The sequence below is a fragment of the Staurois parvus genome, unplaced genomic scaffold, assembly GCF_062004578.1.
Source record: "Staurois parvus isolate SC_StPar_1 unplaced genomic scaffold, SC_StPar_1.0 ptg000014l, whole genome shotgun sequence".
Classification (NCBI taxonomy): Eukaryota; Metazoa; Chordata; class Amphibia; order Anura; family Ranidae; genus Staurois; species Staurois parvus.
In genome coordinates, this window is record NW_028317810.1 from 14069926 (window position 1) to 14087995 (window position 18070).

Below are 18070 nucleotides of genomic sequence, written 5' to 3' on the forward strand. Positions count from 1 at the left end.
TACAGAGAACAGCAGCCAATGAGAGATCTTACCACTAACATTCTGTTCTTTACTCTGCAAGACTTGCTGCAACTTTTTTTTGCTATTTTGCCAATATTGTAAAATCTTTATGCAATCTATTTTAGATTAACACATGCCAACCTAATCAATTGATTCAATTAGGCCCTTGTATAGAATTGTTGGTAAATCTAAAAATGAATGCGCAATCAGGCTTTGACATGTGTGGCCAGCTTTATGGCTGGACTTTCCATTTATTATAGTAAATACTCAGATTTGCTATGTTGCATATCGGAGTTGAGATATGCATCATGGCATTGCACCGGCAACTCTAAAAATAAGATAAGTGTGATTTTTGTGGATCTGTACTTAAATTGTAAAAACACATCCTAAGTATTATGTACAGTTTCCACATTCTTGTAAGAAGGATAAAACATTTGAAGAGGATCAAATTGTAATAGGTCAAAGATTGGGCTAGTTTAGTTTGATGCCAAAATTAATATGTATAAGTAGATCCAAGGTTAATGTAATCATTTAGCAAATTAACAAAACAATAACTGTAAAAAGGACAAGGAAACATGGTATGGATGGAAGGGTTTTACCATCATTTTTTGAATGGCAACAGGCTGAAGGCAGTATTTCAGGAAACAAGGCTAATCCTCAGAAAAAGCAACCCATTATATTGGCATTTTGGCAGAGGCTCCAGGTACAAATATAAATGTACAATTTGTTTTCTAAGATTAATTCTGGACATACATTAAATTAATATCAATCTTCTTCCCAGCTGATGCAGACAATGATTGTTTTATTATGGAATAATCCAAAACAGACAAATGCTTACCTTAATCCCCAGTCCTGTAGTCTTCCTCCCCACCAGTTTTAGGTGTGATGACTGGTCCCCTGAAACTGGTCTACTTGCCAGCCTCCCCTCAATCTTGTTGCTGTACCTGTCACCTCCGTCACCATGAACAATGCAAAACCAGTGGCTAGCCGTTGGTTCTGCATTATACATGACGGCATAAGAGTGCCACCCATTACAACACTGGAGAGCAGAAAAAGGGGTTGAAACAGGACCATGGATTAATATGAGTATTGATATATATATAATTTTTTTTATATATGCTCCGAGTCTTGCTGAAAGAGACTTATACTGTCTTACATATGTCTTTTAAGAGGTCTGAAAAACATGCTACATTTAACATTAAGGTTTTTTTACCTGGTATTTTGCTAATTCACTGACTATAGACGTCAAATGTGATGTCAATGCAACATGATCTATAAAAATAACAGAAATTCCTAAGATTGTATAATATAATCTTAAAATAAGTGAGTGTTGTATATTGGTTGGCATACATACACTTTTATTTTCCAGGGATTTGCGATAAGTAATTTAAATGTGGATTTTCAGAAAGGCAGAGGTTTAATATCTAACCATAAACTGAATTGTGAATTGTCTGTGTTTATGCAGATGACTCTGGGGACGAGGAACCAAGCTCACAGTCTGACAAGAGTGAGTTGCATAGCTCCCTAAAAGCTCTGACCAGTAAGCTGGATGACCTTAGTACATGCAATGACCTCATCGCTAAGCATGGAGCCGCCCTCCAGCGCTCCTTGAGTGAGCTGGAGAACCTTAAACTGCCGGCAGAAAGCAGCGAGAAGATCAAATCTGTGAATGAAAGGGCCACTCTCTTCAGGATCACTTCCAATGCAATGATCAATGTGAGTTCAACAATTTGTCAGTCTTTACAGGGTTCCTGTAACATAACCGTGGGGTAAGACATTATTTTACAAATTAAAATAAAAAAGCATTGTGTCTCATGTATCCAGGTAATGATATACTGTAGCTACTAGTAGTTAGACACATTCAGCTGGACTTGCTCTGTATAGTTGAAGACGTTTTGTAGCTTATCTAAGGCACTTCTTCAGTTGCATTGAGAGATATGAAGATACCCCAGCATTTATACCCACACAGCAAGCAGAGACACCTTTTTCCAATCACCATGGAATGTATGTTCCAATAACAAAAAGGGAGGTGTAAAAGTTGTAGAAAAGCCCTGTTTTAATTATATCCATCAGGAATCTACATAGATGTTAACTCTTCAATTCACATGGATGATGGTTTAAATTGTTAAATTACTGGGGTAGAGATGTTAAAATGGCATTACAGTTATTAAGGCACAGCAGTTTACCTATACTTTGAGACAAAGTGACATGTTTTTGAGGACAGTGAGCATCTTGGAGACAACTGAGTCACAAGAGGCATGAAAGGGGCCATCTACACTATATTGCTAAAAGTATTGGTACGCCTGCCTTTCCACGCTTATGACCTTTAATGGCATCCCAGTCTTAGTCTGTAGGGTTCAATATTGAGTTGGCCCACCCTTTGCAGCTATAACAGCTTCAACTCTTCTGGGAAGGCTGTCCACAAGGTTTAGGAGTGTGTCTATGGGAATGTTTGACAATTCTTCTAGAACCGTCTTTGTGAGGTCAGCCACTGATGTCGAACGAGAAGGCCTGGCTCGTAGTCTCCGCTCTATTTCATCCCAAGGGTGTTCTATCGGGTTGATCTCAGGACTGTGTGCAGGCCAGTCAAGTTCCTCCACCCCAAACTCGCTCATCCATGTCTTTGTGAACCTTGCTTTGTACCCTGATGTGCAGTCATGTTGGAACAGGAAGGGGCCAGCCCCAAATTGTTCCCACAAAGAGTTATCTTCACTGGAATTAAAGAACCAAGCCCAACCCCTGAAAAACAAACCCACACCATAATCCTCCCTCCACCAAACTTTACACTTGGCACAATGCAATCAGGCAAGTACCGTTCTCCTGGCAACTGTCAAACCCAGAAACGGCCATCTGATTGCAAGACAGAGAAGTGTGTGTGATTTGTCACTCCAGAGAACATGTTTCCATTGCTCTAGAGCCCAGTGCTTTACACCACTGCTGCCGACGCTTTTCATTGTACTTTGTGACGTAAGGCTTGGATGCAGCTGCTCGGCCATGGAAACCCATTCCATGAAGCTCTCTATGCACTGTTGTGCTAATCTGAAGGCCAAATGAAGTTTGGAGGTCTTTAGCTATTTACTCTGCAGACAGTTGGCAACTTCCACGCACTGTGTACTTCAGCATGCTCTGACCCCGCTCTGTCATTTTACATGGTCTACCACTTTGTGGCTGAGTTGGTGTTGTTCCCAGTTGCTTCCACTTTGTTATAATACCACTCACAGTTGACCATGGAATATTTAGTAGCAAGGAAATTTTACAGATGAACTTATTGTACCTATCACGGTACCATGCTTGAATACACTGAGCTCCTGAGAGCGACCCATTCTTTCACAAATGTTTGTAGAAGCAGTCTGCATGCCTAGGTGCTTGATTTTATACACCTGTGGCCATGGAGGTGATTGGAACACCTGAATCCAATGATTTGGAGGGGTGTACCAATACTTTTGGCAATATAGTGTATGTCAAACTGGAAAAAAACATTCCTGAACAGGGAGGAGTGGGGCCTTCTACACCATTTATTTTCCACATATAATGCCATTTCAACATCTATACCTCAATAAATTGACAACAGTTCACACCTTCAGCCATTTTAATCAAATGACTGACACTCATGCAGACTTCCTGACATCTGCATTGACACATTACATGGTGACTGGATTAAAGCTTAACTTGGGGCAAAAAAAAAAGTTTTCCCTTGCAATGGGGCTGTGCCTGCACTGCAAGGATTAACTGCTCATTTTTGTCCAGGGGAGAGATGAAAAGAGGTATACTTACGTGATTCTCCGCTCTTCCCTGCGCAAGACTGGTCCCTGCAGCTCCTGCTATCTCTATTAGTCTTGAGTCCTGATTTCAGTCCAGTGCAAGCTCCATAGACCTGCTCTGGATGTGACGTTGCCAGGAACAGTCCATCAATAGATTGTGGGGGAGCACGGTTTGTTCGTGAAGCTGAGGATCAGACGAGTATAAGGCTTTCTACTCCCCCCTGGACAAAACAAGCAGTTAACCCCAAACTTTTTTTACCCAGAGTTGCGCTTTAAAGGTTTCTGTGCTACCTATGTGCTGGAGTATATTTCTGATGCTCATTAGAACTGAGTAAGAGACTTGAAAAGGTTGTAAAACATCTTTAACATTACAGAACAAATTCAATTGGATATGACTAACTAGTATTAACTACAAAGCCACTGTTGTTTTCCTTTAAGAAAAATAATTCTTTGTTTAATGAGGCCAATTACCTCTCAGCATTTCAGGAATTTAATTGGTTGCATGCCTAATCCACCCAATTAAAATCTATTTCAAACAAGCTAGTACTTAAATTTAGCTGCTTCTTATAGAGATTTGTATTTCCCTGTGAGCATTTAAAAGGTTTTGCTTTGTGGTCATGTTCACTGGCCATGCAATGTTGGAATTATGTACTGTCCTATATTAATATACCTGGAAATATCCTATTTTTTGTCTTTAAAAAAAAAATTCCCATTGTAATCTAATAAAAGGCACAAACAATTTTGTATCTGGAATGGCACAATATGTAATTCCTATAAGAAAAGATCAGGGTTCGGTTATTTAAATCAATGTTGTTCATACCAAAATTCGTCCTTTCTCACCCTGCTCTCATGCCAACGGCTGTACCACCTTATCACCACCAACTATCAACAATATTAAATATTTTCAACATTTGCTCTCTTTATTGTATGCCACCACTCCTATGTGATTGTTCTGAGATCTGACGATTGGTTGCTGTGAGTGCCGTATTTTGGCTATACCAGGATTTTTTATAGACCAGTGTTGAGGTTTGGTTTGCCAAGGAGCGGTGGCAAAGGTAAGTACTGTATAGGTATCATATAGTGCCTGATATAATATGGGGTGCTGAGTTTTGAATTGGTAAAATGACAGGTATACTTTAATAATAACATAATTTCAAATTATGTAGCAACGTGCATATAAGTTTAAGGTAAAGCTTGTGCTTAGCTCAAACTAGGAGCAATAAGATAGTGGATCTAAGAGTTAAGTAAAATGCTAGCAAACATCAGTTGCAAAGTACTTTTATACAATTAACAGATAATATGGCAATGTTTTAGGAGATGTTCAGTACTGATCTTGGAAATGAAGTTGATGTGAGAGATACAGATATTTAGAAGAAGGAAGTTGTCTATTGCCTTAGTTCATAATAATAACCGCTAACAGAGCACAGACCCACACAGTATCAGTTACTTAATCTGTACAGGAATTAATGTAATGTTTGCTGTTCATTTGACTTCCTTCAGTTTTATTAAATACTTGTGTAAAAAACAATGAGGATGTTTTGTAATTGAATTCTGACAATAACATGCCCATGTCACGTTGTTTAGTAAAAATGAGTTGATCAACTCTTTGCACCATAGATGTTTTAGCAATTGATACATTAAACAGTGAAAGTTATGGTTTACATATGCGGCCTGCTTGGTCTCCTGTTTTTTTCACTCACTCTTGGGGAATCTTCCTCCATTTTGCTCGCTGATCATTCCTCCCTCTATATTTCTATTGGTTCCTTTGCAAGCCTATCTGTTGTCAAGGAGCTAATAGAAATGCAGTGAGAAAAACTTGGAGGGAAAAAGGAAAATAAGGAGGTGTTTACTTTGCACCTTGGACATGGGATGAAGGAGAAATTTCTGTATGTGGGTGACTGAAGGTGCTGCCAGTCCTGCTTTACAAAGTACCCCCTCTTTCTCCAACCAGAAATAGAAGACAAATGAATGATTTACTGACATTGAATGTTCCAATTACAATTTATATCTGTTAAGCAGAACTGCACTGTATCTGAGCACCATAAACTAACAATACTATTTAATTCATTTTTAATATTCAAAGCAAACCTCCCCCATTCCTCCATGTCTCCATGCTTTATTTAGCTGAGAAATCTCTTTGAAAAACACCCCCTAACATTTCTGTATATGGCCATCTTGAGTAAGGGCAGATGATTCATGTAGAATTTTCTTCCTGGAATCCATCTGCCCTTAGCTCAGGCGTACAAGCAGGAGGGTGTGCTTAGCTCGGCAAACCACTCCTTCCCTTCTGAAGACTTCTGGGATGTATGACATTGTTTGCCTAGGCAAGGAAACCAGGAAGTACCTGAAGAAATATAAAAAAAAAATGTTTTTAAAGAAGTAAATATAATATACTTTCCTTTCTATTTACTAAATCTAGCAGCATAAAGATTACAAATAATCAATGCTGACTGAGAGAGGTAAGTTCCACTATGAGTGCCTTGGCTGCTCCACTAGTGCAGTAGAGGCCTTGTCCAAACCTAGCAAAGTTGTGCCTACGGATCAGTGGCTGTCAGTCAGCTTTTTGACTCCTTAGTTTCTCTACATGTTGTTTCCAAAGCTGCTTCCTATGCTAAGCAGGTGAGGGATGTACTAATAATAACTGAAGGAAATCACTTTCTGTTGTGCCGCAAATCAAAAACAGCAGCATCCAGGAAGGAAGGAATAGTATGCGTTCTAGCACTCTGATTTCGAGTTGTGGGTCAAACACAATGTTGCAAACAAGTTATTTTTTTAATTTTTGGAAACATTACATTTGTTAAAGACGTTAGTATCAGGTTCCTTTTAAGGAGCCATCATAACTGAAGGTTCAGGCTCAGAATCTGCTTATCTACATTCTATCCTCAATATCCCATAGCAGCCAATTAAATTTTGTTTTACTTTAGCCAGAAGATAAAAAAAAAGATGGAATACAATTTATTACCATAGGATGTTGTAATTATTTTGTGCAGCTATATTAAGTCTATGATTAGAAAATACAAGGTGTACAAGATTTTATTCACTGTTTAGCTCAACATTGTTAAAACAATACTGCACATATAAGGTTTTAGTGCCCTGTTACACAAACAGTACTTTCAGAATGTAGTAACCATCCAAATACAAATTTGCTTTATATGATAGTCACATCCTTCCTCCCCAAGTATGTGGAGCCACAATTCTAGTACAAAAAATACACACACAAACCTACGTACAGTATATATTCAAAAGGAAGCCAATGTGCCGTGACCTTTTTTGTCACCACAGCAAGGTCCACAGCAAATCATGGCACAGACAATGCGCTGTAAATGCAGGATAAAGTGCACATGCGTTGGTAACATCATCAAAACAATTAATTGAAATATCATTAATGGCACATCATTGAAGGATTTTGCAGAGGTCACATGAGGCATGCGCATTATTCTTGCAACTGAAGAAAAGTTCAAAATGTGAGTTTAATTTTGCTGTAAGTGGGCTACCTAAAACAGCCACTATTACACTAATACACCTTCCATTGTTTAAAAACACAGATTCTAGGAATACAATATCAAAGACTCCTCAAAGAATGTTATGAATGTACACAGTTCAAATATTTAATGAGTAGAGGTACAATGTCTTTTTTAATGAGCAGAGGTACAATGTCTTTTTCTAAAGCCACCAAAAATAACTTTTCATGGCAGACACTCTATATAATTGCGCCCACTCCATTCTTAGGTGAAGAAAATCTTATTGTGATTATCTTCCAAAGACACTGAAACTGACTTAGATGTGTTGCTTTAAAATCTGTTACTGATCTTATTCTATCAGTTAATTAAATTTTTTTTCAACAAGACTCTTAGCAGTGTGATTTGCAGTGTTCAGGCATATCAAATGTGTCACCAGATTACCATACGGTTAGACAAAGGCCAACCTAAATTCTCTAAAGCAAACTTGTGAGAGGAACCAAAAAGTTGCTCCTTTTGAAAATTCCAGTTGCCTAGCCATCATGATAAACCTTGTTCTTCAGCCAGGCATTGACTAAGTATCTGCATACATATTTAGGTTCATTATTTCAGCAGGGACAAAGTTGGTCAGCATAAAAGCCAGGCAACTTTTCAAAGACAGCTCAGTGATTACAACCCCTGTACTTATTCCATAACAGGTTTAGTTCAAAATGTTTTCCGAGTTTTCTTTTTCAATGGCTTGGGAAGTGTCGCAAGGGTTAGGACATCATTAGGATAAAGGACTCCACATCCATGACTGTAGGAGGGGTAGCAGAGGTGTCTGAAAATAGTTACTATGTCCTTCAGGCTACAATGTAGATTTAAAAAAATCATACAATGTAAGAAGAGTTAATTATGGCAGATTCTTCTGACATCAGTCCCAATAATAATGCTTTAGTGAGGATTTTGGGTCAGGTTCAGAGGTGTAGCACCCTCATAGTCAGGTAGGGGGAGCTAGACTCCAATTGTTAGCAAGGAGGGCTGAGTAGAAGCCATGATGTGATAGCTAGCAGGGGTCAAACTGTGGTCAGAGCCGAGAGGCTCTGCAGGCCAGCCCTCTGGAATTTACCCCTTGTCTATAACTTTGGAGAACTTTCACTGCCCCCAGAGTGAGGACTACCTGTATAGCAGGGAAGGAGCTAGAAGGCCTGGTAGCAGCCACTTACCTCCAGCTGACACAGCAGAAGGACTGAGTGAGTAGACTCGGACCCCCTGGGCCAGAAATGGGGAAGGAGGCACTATAGTGGTGAGCTGGATTTGCCTGCCACCCAGGACTGTTTCACTAAATTTGTGTCAGGCAGCAGATCCCCTGCCCAAGGATTCCTCCAGACAGCTGGGTAAAGAAGAGGATTTATCTGGAGTTTGGGTTGGTACTACAGGAGATGCTGGTTAACCCTCTAAAATAGACTGTTTTGCTGTAAAGACTTGTAAATATTTCTAGGAAGTTGTCCTCGGTTCCATTGGGCATCCCATACATCCCCTACCCCATCCAACTTGACATTTCCCTAATGAAACCCAAAAACCAAGCTCAAGGACTGGTTACTGACTCCCTGACGCAAGCCAGTGTGGAAATGCATGTTGCCTGGCTGTGCAGGGCTATAAGGGGACCCAAAACTTCAGCAACTCCTAAGGGAGTAGTGCTACAGAAGCATAAGGCCAATGGCAGTTGCTTGCTTTACCTCGGTTGTTAGGTAGTTGTCATCTGCATTGGTGTGACCTCTGCATATGTACATTCAGCTACCATCCCTAAGAGATATTTAATTCTTGCTTCATATTCCCTCTGATAACATCTCTGGGGATATACATATCTACATGTTTCCCATTTACCGGCTAAAAAAGAAATACATGATAAAGCTTCTGAATTTGTCCGAATAATTGGCAGATGTATTGTAGTTTAAACAACAGCGAAGGGCACTTTATGTTTTGTTATATGCCAGTAACTGAGACTCAACATGTTGCTTGCTGACAAACAGAGGTACGAGGAATTGCCAGTAATGCAGTTTGTCTTCGGTGTGTGAATCATACAGCTGCTTCTATCAGAGTGACATAATTGTGACATTCCACAACTAATTGGACACATTTGTTACACTTGGTTTCCTGCAGCTGATGCCACTAATTCTCCGAGTTGCACAGGGACATCTAAACTTGAGGGTGCGACCTCAGGTGTTTTACTCTACTTCTCAGTGATTAGATTTCTATCAACCATTTCTATCAAATTTAACAGTGCAAAGTGCAGTGACTAATTGCAGCCAAACCGAGTTCACACAACCTAAGTCAAACCTTTAAATATGACTTCTGATTGGTTCTTATGGATACTGTAGTTTGTGTTGGCATGATTTTATTACATGAGCATGATAGAATATAAATATATTCAGTTGTGCTCAAAGGTTTGCACACTCTGGCAGAAATTGATATTGAAAATATGACTGATCATGCTCTTTTATTGAAGGATGATGATCATATGAAGCCATTTATTATCAAATAGTTGTTTGGCTCCTTTTTAAATCATAATGATAACAGAAATCACCCAAATGGCCATGATTAAAAGTTTACATACCCTGGAATGTTTGGCCTTGGTACAGACACACAAGGTGACAAACACGGGTTAAAATGCCAATTAGAGGTTAATGTCCCACATCTGTGGCTTTTTAAATTGCAGTTAGTGTCAGTGTATAAACAGTCAATGAGTTTGTTAGCTCTTACGTGGAAGCACTGGCTAGGCTAGATACTGAACCATGGGGATCAGAAAAGAACTGTCAAAAGTCCTGCATAACAAGGTAATGGAACTTTATAAAGATGGAAAAGGACATAAAAAGATGTCCAAAGCCTTGAATATGCCAATCAGTACTGTTAAATCACCTATTAAGAAGTGGAAAGTTCAGGGATCTCTTGATACCAAACCAAGGTCAGGTAGACCAAGAAAGATTGCAGCCACAACTGCCAGAAGAATTGTTCGAGATACAAAGGGAAACCCATAGGTAACCACAAGAAAAATACAGGCTGCTCTGGAAAAATACAGTGTGGTTGTTTTGAAGGAGCACAATATGATGACACTTGAACAAAAATGAGCTGCATGGTTGAGGTGCCAGAAAGAAGCTTTTACTGCATCAATGACACAAAAAGGCCTGGTTAGGTATGTCAAAGTGTGTTCAGGCATATTGTAACTGGGCGCATGCACTGCCCCAGCTGTGCTTTCATTTGGTACATCACAAGTTGATCAGCAGGTGCCAACTCATGATTTATGGTTGGGACCTGCTTTTCAGCTGAGCAAATGACAGAACAGAGCAGTGTGTTGACAAACAACAAAGAGCTCTGTACAGACAGCAGCAATGTGCCATTTTTTTTCTCAGGGAATAAAGACAGTCATTTCGCTAAGTAAAAGCAGCGCATATTACACACAGTACACATTGTTAGGCACACAGTTAACCCTATGATTGCCCCGAGCTGTTAACTGCTTTCCAGCCAGTGTCATTAGTACAGTTACATGTATAGTATTAGCAATGATCACTGTATTGGTGTCACATGAGATGTCAGTAGCAGTTAGTCAGTTCACACCCAGTGGCAGTCAGTGTCAGATTACTTGCTGCACTATCACAGTCCCACTATAAGTCACTGATCACTGCCAGTGCTAGTATTAAATAAATAAATACAAATTCCAGTGCTTATCCCATAGTTTGTAGACACTCTAACTTTCAAGCAAATCAATTAATATACATTTAATAGGATTTTTTTTAACCAAAGACAGAATACATGTTGGCCTAAATTTATAAAGAAATTAGATTTTTTTATTTTTTGGTTATTTTTTGGATATGTTTTATTGCAGAAAGTAAAAAAATGTGTTTCTTTTTTTAAAATTTTTGGTCTTTTTTTCATTTATAGGATAAAAAATTAAAAAACCCAGTGGAGATCAAATACCACCAAAAGAAAGCTCTATTTGTGTGAAAAAAATTATCAAAATTTATTTTGGGTACAGAGTTGCATGACCGTGTAATTGCCGGTTAAAGTAACGCAGTACCAAATAGCAAAAAATGGCCTGGTCATCAAAGAGGTCAAATATTCCAGAGCTTAGGTGGTTACATTAAAGATTCCCTAAAAATTATAAACCATGGCTTTTAAATGACAGAACTCAATTCTCCTAGGACCCGTGGGTAGTGTATATGTCATCTGGTCCAGGATCTTTATTCACCTTTATTCTGGCTAAATATTTCTGGACCATATCAAGTTTGAGCCATAGTGCTTCATTTTGGGGCTATGTAAATTTCATCTCCCTTTACATATTGTCTCCCTTGTGCATATTACTCTATTATTTTTATTTGTGTTGCAACAAGCTTTTCCACTGCTTTATATTTATTATTTATTTATTTATTTATTTTGGGTACTTTTATAGCGCCGTCAATTTATGCAGCGATTTACACATACATATATATTGTACATTCACATCAGTCCCTAACCCTCAGGGGGAGTACACTCTAAGGTCCTTAACTCACATTCATACATACACATACGAGGGCCAATTTAGACCGGAGCCAGTTCACCTACCAGCATGTCTTTGGAGTGTGGGAAGAAACCGGAGTACCCGGAGGAAACCCATGCAGGCACAGGGAGAACATGCAAACTCCAGGCAGGTGGTGCCATGGCTGGGATTTGAACCAATGACCCTAGTACTACCAGGCTGAAGTGCTAACCATTTAGCCACTGTGCTGCCCAAAAATTAGTAAGGTCTTTTAATGCTCCATATTTATTTGGGCACCATCATTTTTTTTGGCACATATGCAATGACATTAGTTTTGGGGGAGGATTTCTGGGACACATCTAGAGCCATCCTGTTTGCAGGCTGTGAAGGGGGCACAAGCGCATGTGACAAATGACTAGCCATCAGGGTCTAGTCTGGAAATTAGCATATGTAGTTCAGGGGAGGTGTATGCATGAGTAGCACTGGTGATCAATTATAGAAAATATTGGTGCCCTGAGATATCGGGACATGTGGATAATTTGGTGGTACGCGTGCACAATTTGGGAAGATCTTACTACTTTGGACTTTGTTTTGGACTTTATTATTATTTATAGTGAAGGTTTGTGGGTTGAGTGGCATCTTTTGCTGTATTAAGTATAGAGATCATGCTTTCTGGCTTCACAGGATATACTATATGCTTATTCCAGGTCAGGAAACCACACCAACCCAGGATTTAATGCCCTTTCAATCCATGAAGGCCTGTGTCAGAATTGCTTTTTTTTTCTTAAAGCAGAGCTCCAGCCAAAAGGGGAAGTTCTGCTTTAAGGACTGCTCCCCGCTCCCCATTAAGTACTGGCACCTTTGGGGAGCGGGGGGTGAGTGGGTACCTAAATTTGACAGGTACCTGTAGTCTTTTGGGACACGTGACAGGTCCCAGAAGACTACAGGACTATTCACGAAGCGCAGCGCTACTCGCGCATGCGCAGTGGGTACCCGGCTGTGAAGCCGAAAGCTATCACAGTCGGGTGCCCATACTGAAGATGCCGGCGCCTGGAATACAGGACGGCCGGTGAAACGAGCTGCAGGGAGGACACCGCGGGACCAAGGGACAGGTAAGTGCCTGTTTTTTAAAAGTCAGCAGCTACAGTTTTTGTAGCTGCTGACTTTTATTTTTTGATAGGTCGAGTGGAACTCCGCTTTAACAATGGGTCAACAATGGAGACTGCCATTGCTGACCTCCTTCGGAAAATACTAATTTCCTAACTGTAATACTGATCTCAGATTTTTTTATTACATGCTTATTGCAGGTCAATAAACCACACCAACCTATGATTTAATGCCCTTTTAAACCAAAAAGGCCTGGGTCAATGGGTGTTTGCAGTGCCGGATTTATATTTTGTGGAGGCCCCTAGGCAGTCAAAACGATATGGCCCCCCTTGCAGGTTTCTAGAGTTTTTTCAGGCGTGCAAACTCTAGTGGGATAAGCTGTAATTTAATAAATATATTTTTTTAGTTTTAATACCGCTTGAATAGATATGGCTCATCTGCTGTTCCCTAACAGCTCTGGGACTGTTAGAAAATTTACCTTGTCCTATCTTTCCCAGCTAATTTTCCTGGTCCTTAGAGCAGGATCTACATACCGTACTGCAGCATTCCCTCTGCCCAGGCTGCAGCACACAAGGATAACTTCATTGGTGGGGAGTAGGATGTATCTGTAGCATCTACAGGGCCAAGGCAAAGAAAGAAGAATGTGTTTGTCACGAGGCCTGTGTCTAAATTTTATCATATTCTAAACGTGTCCTGGTAGCCCAGTGCTGGCTTTGCAGTAAAGAAATTCATAGATGAATCTGTCTGTTAATAAGACATATACAGCAGCTGTTGTGCTTGGGCTTTTCTATCTGCAACATCTGGTAGTTAGCATCATTTTCTGGAAATAACATTTTCTCTGGACTGGGAATTCACTGAGCAAACGGGCATCATAGAGACAAATGAAGTCACGTATTATATACTGTATGTAGGTTAGGCCCCTTTCACATGGGGTGGAATTCGATTTGCTCAGCAGGGGGTCTGTCCACTGAGCACAGCAGGTAGATTACAGGTCTGTGCCCACTCAGTTTATGCAGAGCAGACACAGACGGAGCCAGGTCTGCTCTATGGGTGATCAGACTGGCTATCTGTTTACACCCAACTGCCCTCTTATCTGCCTAGATGGAGGAAAATGGATCCCCTTCTGTTTTTTTTTTTATTTAGCAGATTGGATTGAAGGTAGGCAGATGTAAATAAACATAAGTCCGTTTACACCCATCGGTCTACAAGAATACATGGACCCTCTGATTGGGTCCGCCTGAAAAACTGACAGGCGGACCTAATCTGATCGCCCGTGTGAATAAGGTTATCAGTTTACAATTTTTTTTCAGCCTTCCCTGTGACATTGTGGCCTTTCCTTACATAAAAACTAGAAATACGGGTAGGAAAATTGTGGTTGAAAATAGTTCAAGGAGTTAGATTCACTCATTTTCTTCTCAATTTAAACAAAAGACCAAATACAGATGGCAATAAAAACCCGACAAAGATTTTAACCCTTTGCTGCACTGTTCAATACGAAATTTTATATTTTGCCTGGAGTTGGGCTTTAAATAGTAACTGTTGGTTATGAGTTTTTTATGCTATTACATTATTAATACATATCCCTCTATTCCAGTACTTGGGTCCTTACTGTTTCCTATGTACAGTATACAAGTTCAGCTGTGGAGGTGACAAGTTCATGTTCACCTTTTTGACATTCTGACAAAAATGTAATTTATTTATTTATACATGCTTTTGTATTTTTTTGGTGTGTGTGTGTTTGAGTATAGATATGTTTGAAGCCATTTACTGTTGACTGATTCACTACCTCTGCTGGAAGCCTATTCCAAGCATTCACTAAACTTTCAGTAAAATATTACTTTCTAAGATTAGTTTGAACTTTTCTCCTGTTAGAAGATATGCCCCTGTGTTCTTGACCATGGTTTCATATTGAAAATACTACCCTATGAACCTTATTCACCCTCTTGATGTATTTAAAGTAATACTAAAGGTTCAGATTTTTTTGCTTTACCATGCTTACCTGCTTTGTGCAATGGTTTTGCACAGAGCAGCCCAAATTCTCCTTTTCTCAGGTCCCCCGGCTCCTCCCCCCTGCTAGCTCCAGAGGCACGCATAGCGTGGCTCGGCCCCGCCCCTTGCTCCCTCCTCACTGGCTGTAATTGACTGCAGCTGGAGCCAATGGCTGCTGTGTCTGAGCCAATGGCTCCCGCTGCTGTGTCTGAGCCAATGAGGAGAGAGAGACCCAGGAGAACTCTCATGCACATTACTGGATCAAGATCGGGCTCAGGTAAATATTGGTGTGGCTGAGGGGAGAGAATGTAGAATGTATGAAGGTAAAAAACCTTCAGCCTTTAGAACCACTTTAAAGATTTCAATCATGTCTCCCCTTTCCCACTAAAATGTACATATTAAGTTCCTGAAATCTCTCTTAATATGTTTTATCCCTCCTACCATTTTTTTGCCCGTCTCTGGAATCTTTCTATCTTACCAATATCTTTTTGTAAGTGAGGTCTCTACAACTGAACATAGTATTCCAGTACATAGTATTCTAATTTAGGTCTAATTAAAGATCTATATAGGAGACCTCCTTCCCGCTGCTGATGAATTGTATTCACTTTTCCCACTGCCTGGCCACACTGTTTGCACATTTTTTTCAGCCATCTGAAATAAGTACCCCAAAATCTTTTTTCTTTTGTAGTACTGGCCAACACTGTACCCCCGATACTGTAATCTGTCAACAGATTATTTTTCCCTAGGTGCAATATTTTACATTTAGAAACACTGAACTGCAGTTTCCATTGTTTTGACTAATCTTCCAGCAATGTCAAATCATGTTCCATGTTACAGACACCTCCAGGGACATTAACTCTATTAAATACCTTTGTGTCATCAGCAAGAATACATTCGTTAACCAACAACCCTTCAGTTATATCACTTGCACATAGATTAAATAGAACTGGACAGTACCGAGCCTTGTGGTACACCACTGGTGACTGCTCTCTGTTCTGAGTAAACCTTATTTACAACCGCATTCTGATAACTATCCTTTGGCCAACTGCATATTCACTGAACCACCCAAGGGTTAAGTGCTAGCTTGTACAACTTTTGTATGAGATCATCATATGGAACTGTATCAAATGCCTTGCTGGACTCAAGATAGAATATATCCACAGCTCCACCCTGGTCAAAAACATTAGTGATATAGTAAAAAATTCAGTTAGTCTATTCTGACATGATGTGCCCTCAGTAAAGCCATGCTGCTTTGGGTCCAGCAAGTTGTATGTGGTTTTTTTTTTCATAATAAATTTTTTTTTTGCCCAAAAGAGGGCCAATAATAGTGTCACACAGCTTGTGTACCAAAGAATAATACAGTCCACAGAACGAAAACATTTACTTCAGATAACAGAGTCAAACAGTCCCGTACATGCAAACAGGGCTATTGGAGGTTGAAATGCAATGCCTTCAAAGACTGATTTCTCAATCAATAACTCTTGATAACATTGTGTTTGTGTCAGACCCCAGTCACTATACCTAATAAATTGGAATCTTGCAAAAACAATCTGCAACAAGCCATGGAAATGGGCATCAGTGTTTTCCACTTTAGAAGAGTTGAAAAAGGGTGGAAGGGGAAACGGGAGAAAGAGAAAAAAAAGGGGGGGGCAGAGGCTGGGGGGGGGGGGTGAGAAGAGGGAGGGTAGTTACTGAGGTTGTGAGTAGTGTAAAGACCACCTGGACTTATGTTCCAATGTGCCCCGAATAGCATAGGTCAGATGCTCTATGCTTTCTATATCATTCACTCTGGTGAACCATTGGGCAAGGATAGGGGAAGACTGCTGCTTCCACATAGCAGAAATACAGGCACTGGCTGCATTGAATAAATGTTTAAGCAAAGATTTGTGGTGCTTCTTCTTGGAGAGAAGTGACATGTTGAGAAGGACCCCCACAGGGTCATCAAACAGAGAGATGTCTGTGAATTTGTGCAAGAGTTGTAAGACTTGCTCCCAGAATGGGCGAATGCCAAGTCACTTCCAAAAAATATGGAGTGTCCCCGTGTGAGAGCCCCATCTCCAGCAGAGGTGATCCAATTGCGGGAAATATTTGGCCAGTACGGATGTGGTCCTATATCATCTGGTCACGATTTTATAGGTTGCCTCCTGATACTTGCTACATAATGAGGATTTATGAGCGAAAAAGAGAATCCCGTCTTTTTGGGGTTCTGAAAAAGTGGCCTGTAAGTCTCTTTCCCATTTTGCAAGAAAGCTGAGGGCAGATTGTGCATGCAAAGCAAGTAAATGTTGGTATGCAGATAACAGAGATTTTCGTATTTGGCCATCCCCTAGACTGAGCTCCTCAAATGAGTTGAGGGGCCTCTGGAAGAGATATGGTTTGGCCACTGTACTCAAAAATGTGTGATAATTGGAGGGCCCATAATTTGTTTAGGAGCGGGGACCCTTAAACAGGGTTCAACACAGGACTCAACTGTCTGGGCAGAGGAAATAAGAAGCCCGTAGGAGCCTCTGGAGTGTTTGCATGGAAAATACTGGGTCTGACAGTCCTGGGCTAACTGAGGGATGACCTGTAATCGGCCTCTTAGGAGAGGGAAAACTATGCATGGCAGAATGTTTATAAAATCTTTCGGTTTCAGTCAAAGTAGGTCCAATTAAGGGATGGGAAGGTAGGTGGGAAGTTATTTGCCTGCCTAGGGTAGGCCCAGGATAGGCGCATTTGTGATGTCCTGTTCTAGAGAGACTCATAATTTATGGTTTCTTTTTCTGCACTAGTCTACTACCCTGGTCATGTGGACTGTGATATAATACAAAGTCAGGTCTGGAAACCCTATTCCCCTTTGAGTTTAGGTTGTAGCAGAAGGACTCTGCTAATTCATGGAGGTCTCCCATGCCACACAAATTTGACAAAGGCGGACTTCACTGAATGGAAATATGTTTGGGGAATCTTAATAGGTAGGGCCTGCAGTAGGTATACAAGCCTGGGCATCACATTCATTTTAATCACATTGCAGTGTCCAAATCAGGATAAGGCCAGGTTGTGCCATTTTGCCAAGTCATTCGACAAGGAGGACAAGAAGGACTGGAAATTAGGTCTAAGTATAGAGCTTTGGTTCGCAGGGATTTTCATTCCCAGGTATTGAAGGTAGTGCGTGACCCACCTAAATGGGAAATTAGGTCATAGACTAGTAAGAACAGAGTCAGGGAAGGATATATTGAGTGCTTCCAATATTTGGAGATTCACTTTGAAATTGGATAGGGAGCCAT

General features: G+C 40.3%; 1 protein-coding gene across 4 annotated transcripts in view; it reads left to right on the plus strand.

The window, feature by feature from the left end:
- The window catches only part of OSBP2 (oxysterol binding protein 2), a 344220-nt gene that overhangs the window by 189744 nt on the left and 136406 nt on the right, over positions 1 to 18070 (plus strand). For all 4 annotated transcript variants that reach the window (XM_089677503.1, XM_089677518.1, XM_089677527.1 and 1 more), the window contains one exon: positions 1466 to 1716. In XM_089677503.1, the coding sequence (XP_089533629.1) occupies positions 1466 to 1716 (251 nt within the window). The remainder of the gene's footprint in view (positions 1 to 1465; positions 1717 to 18070) is intronic.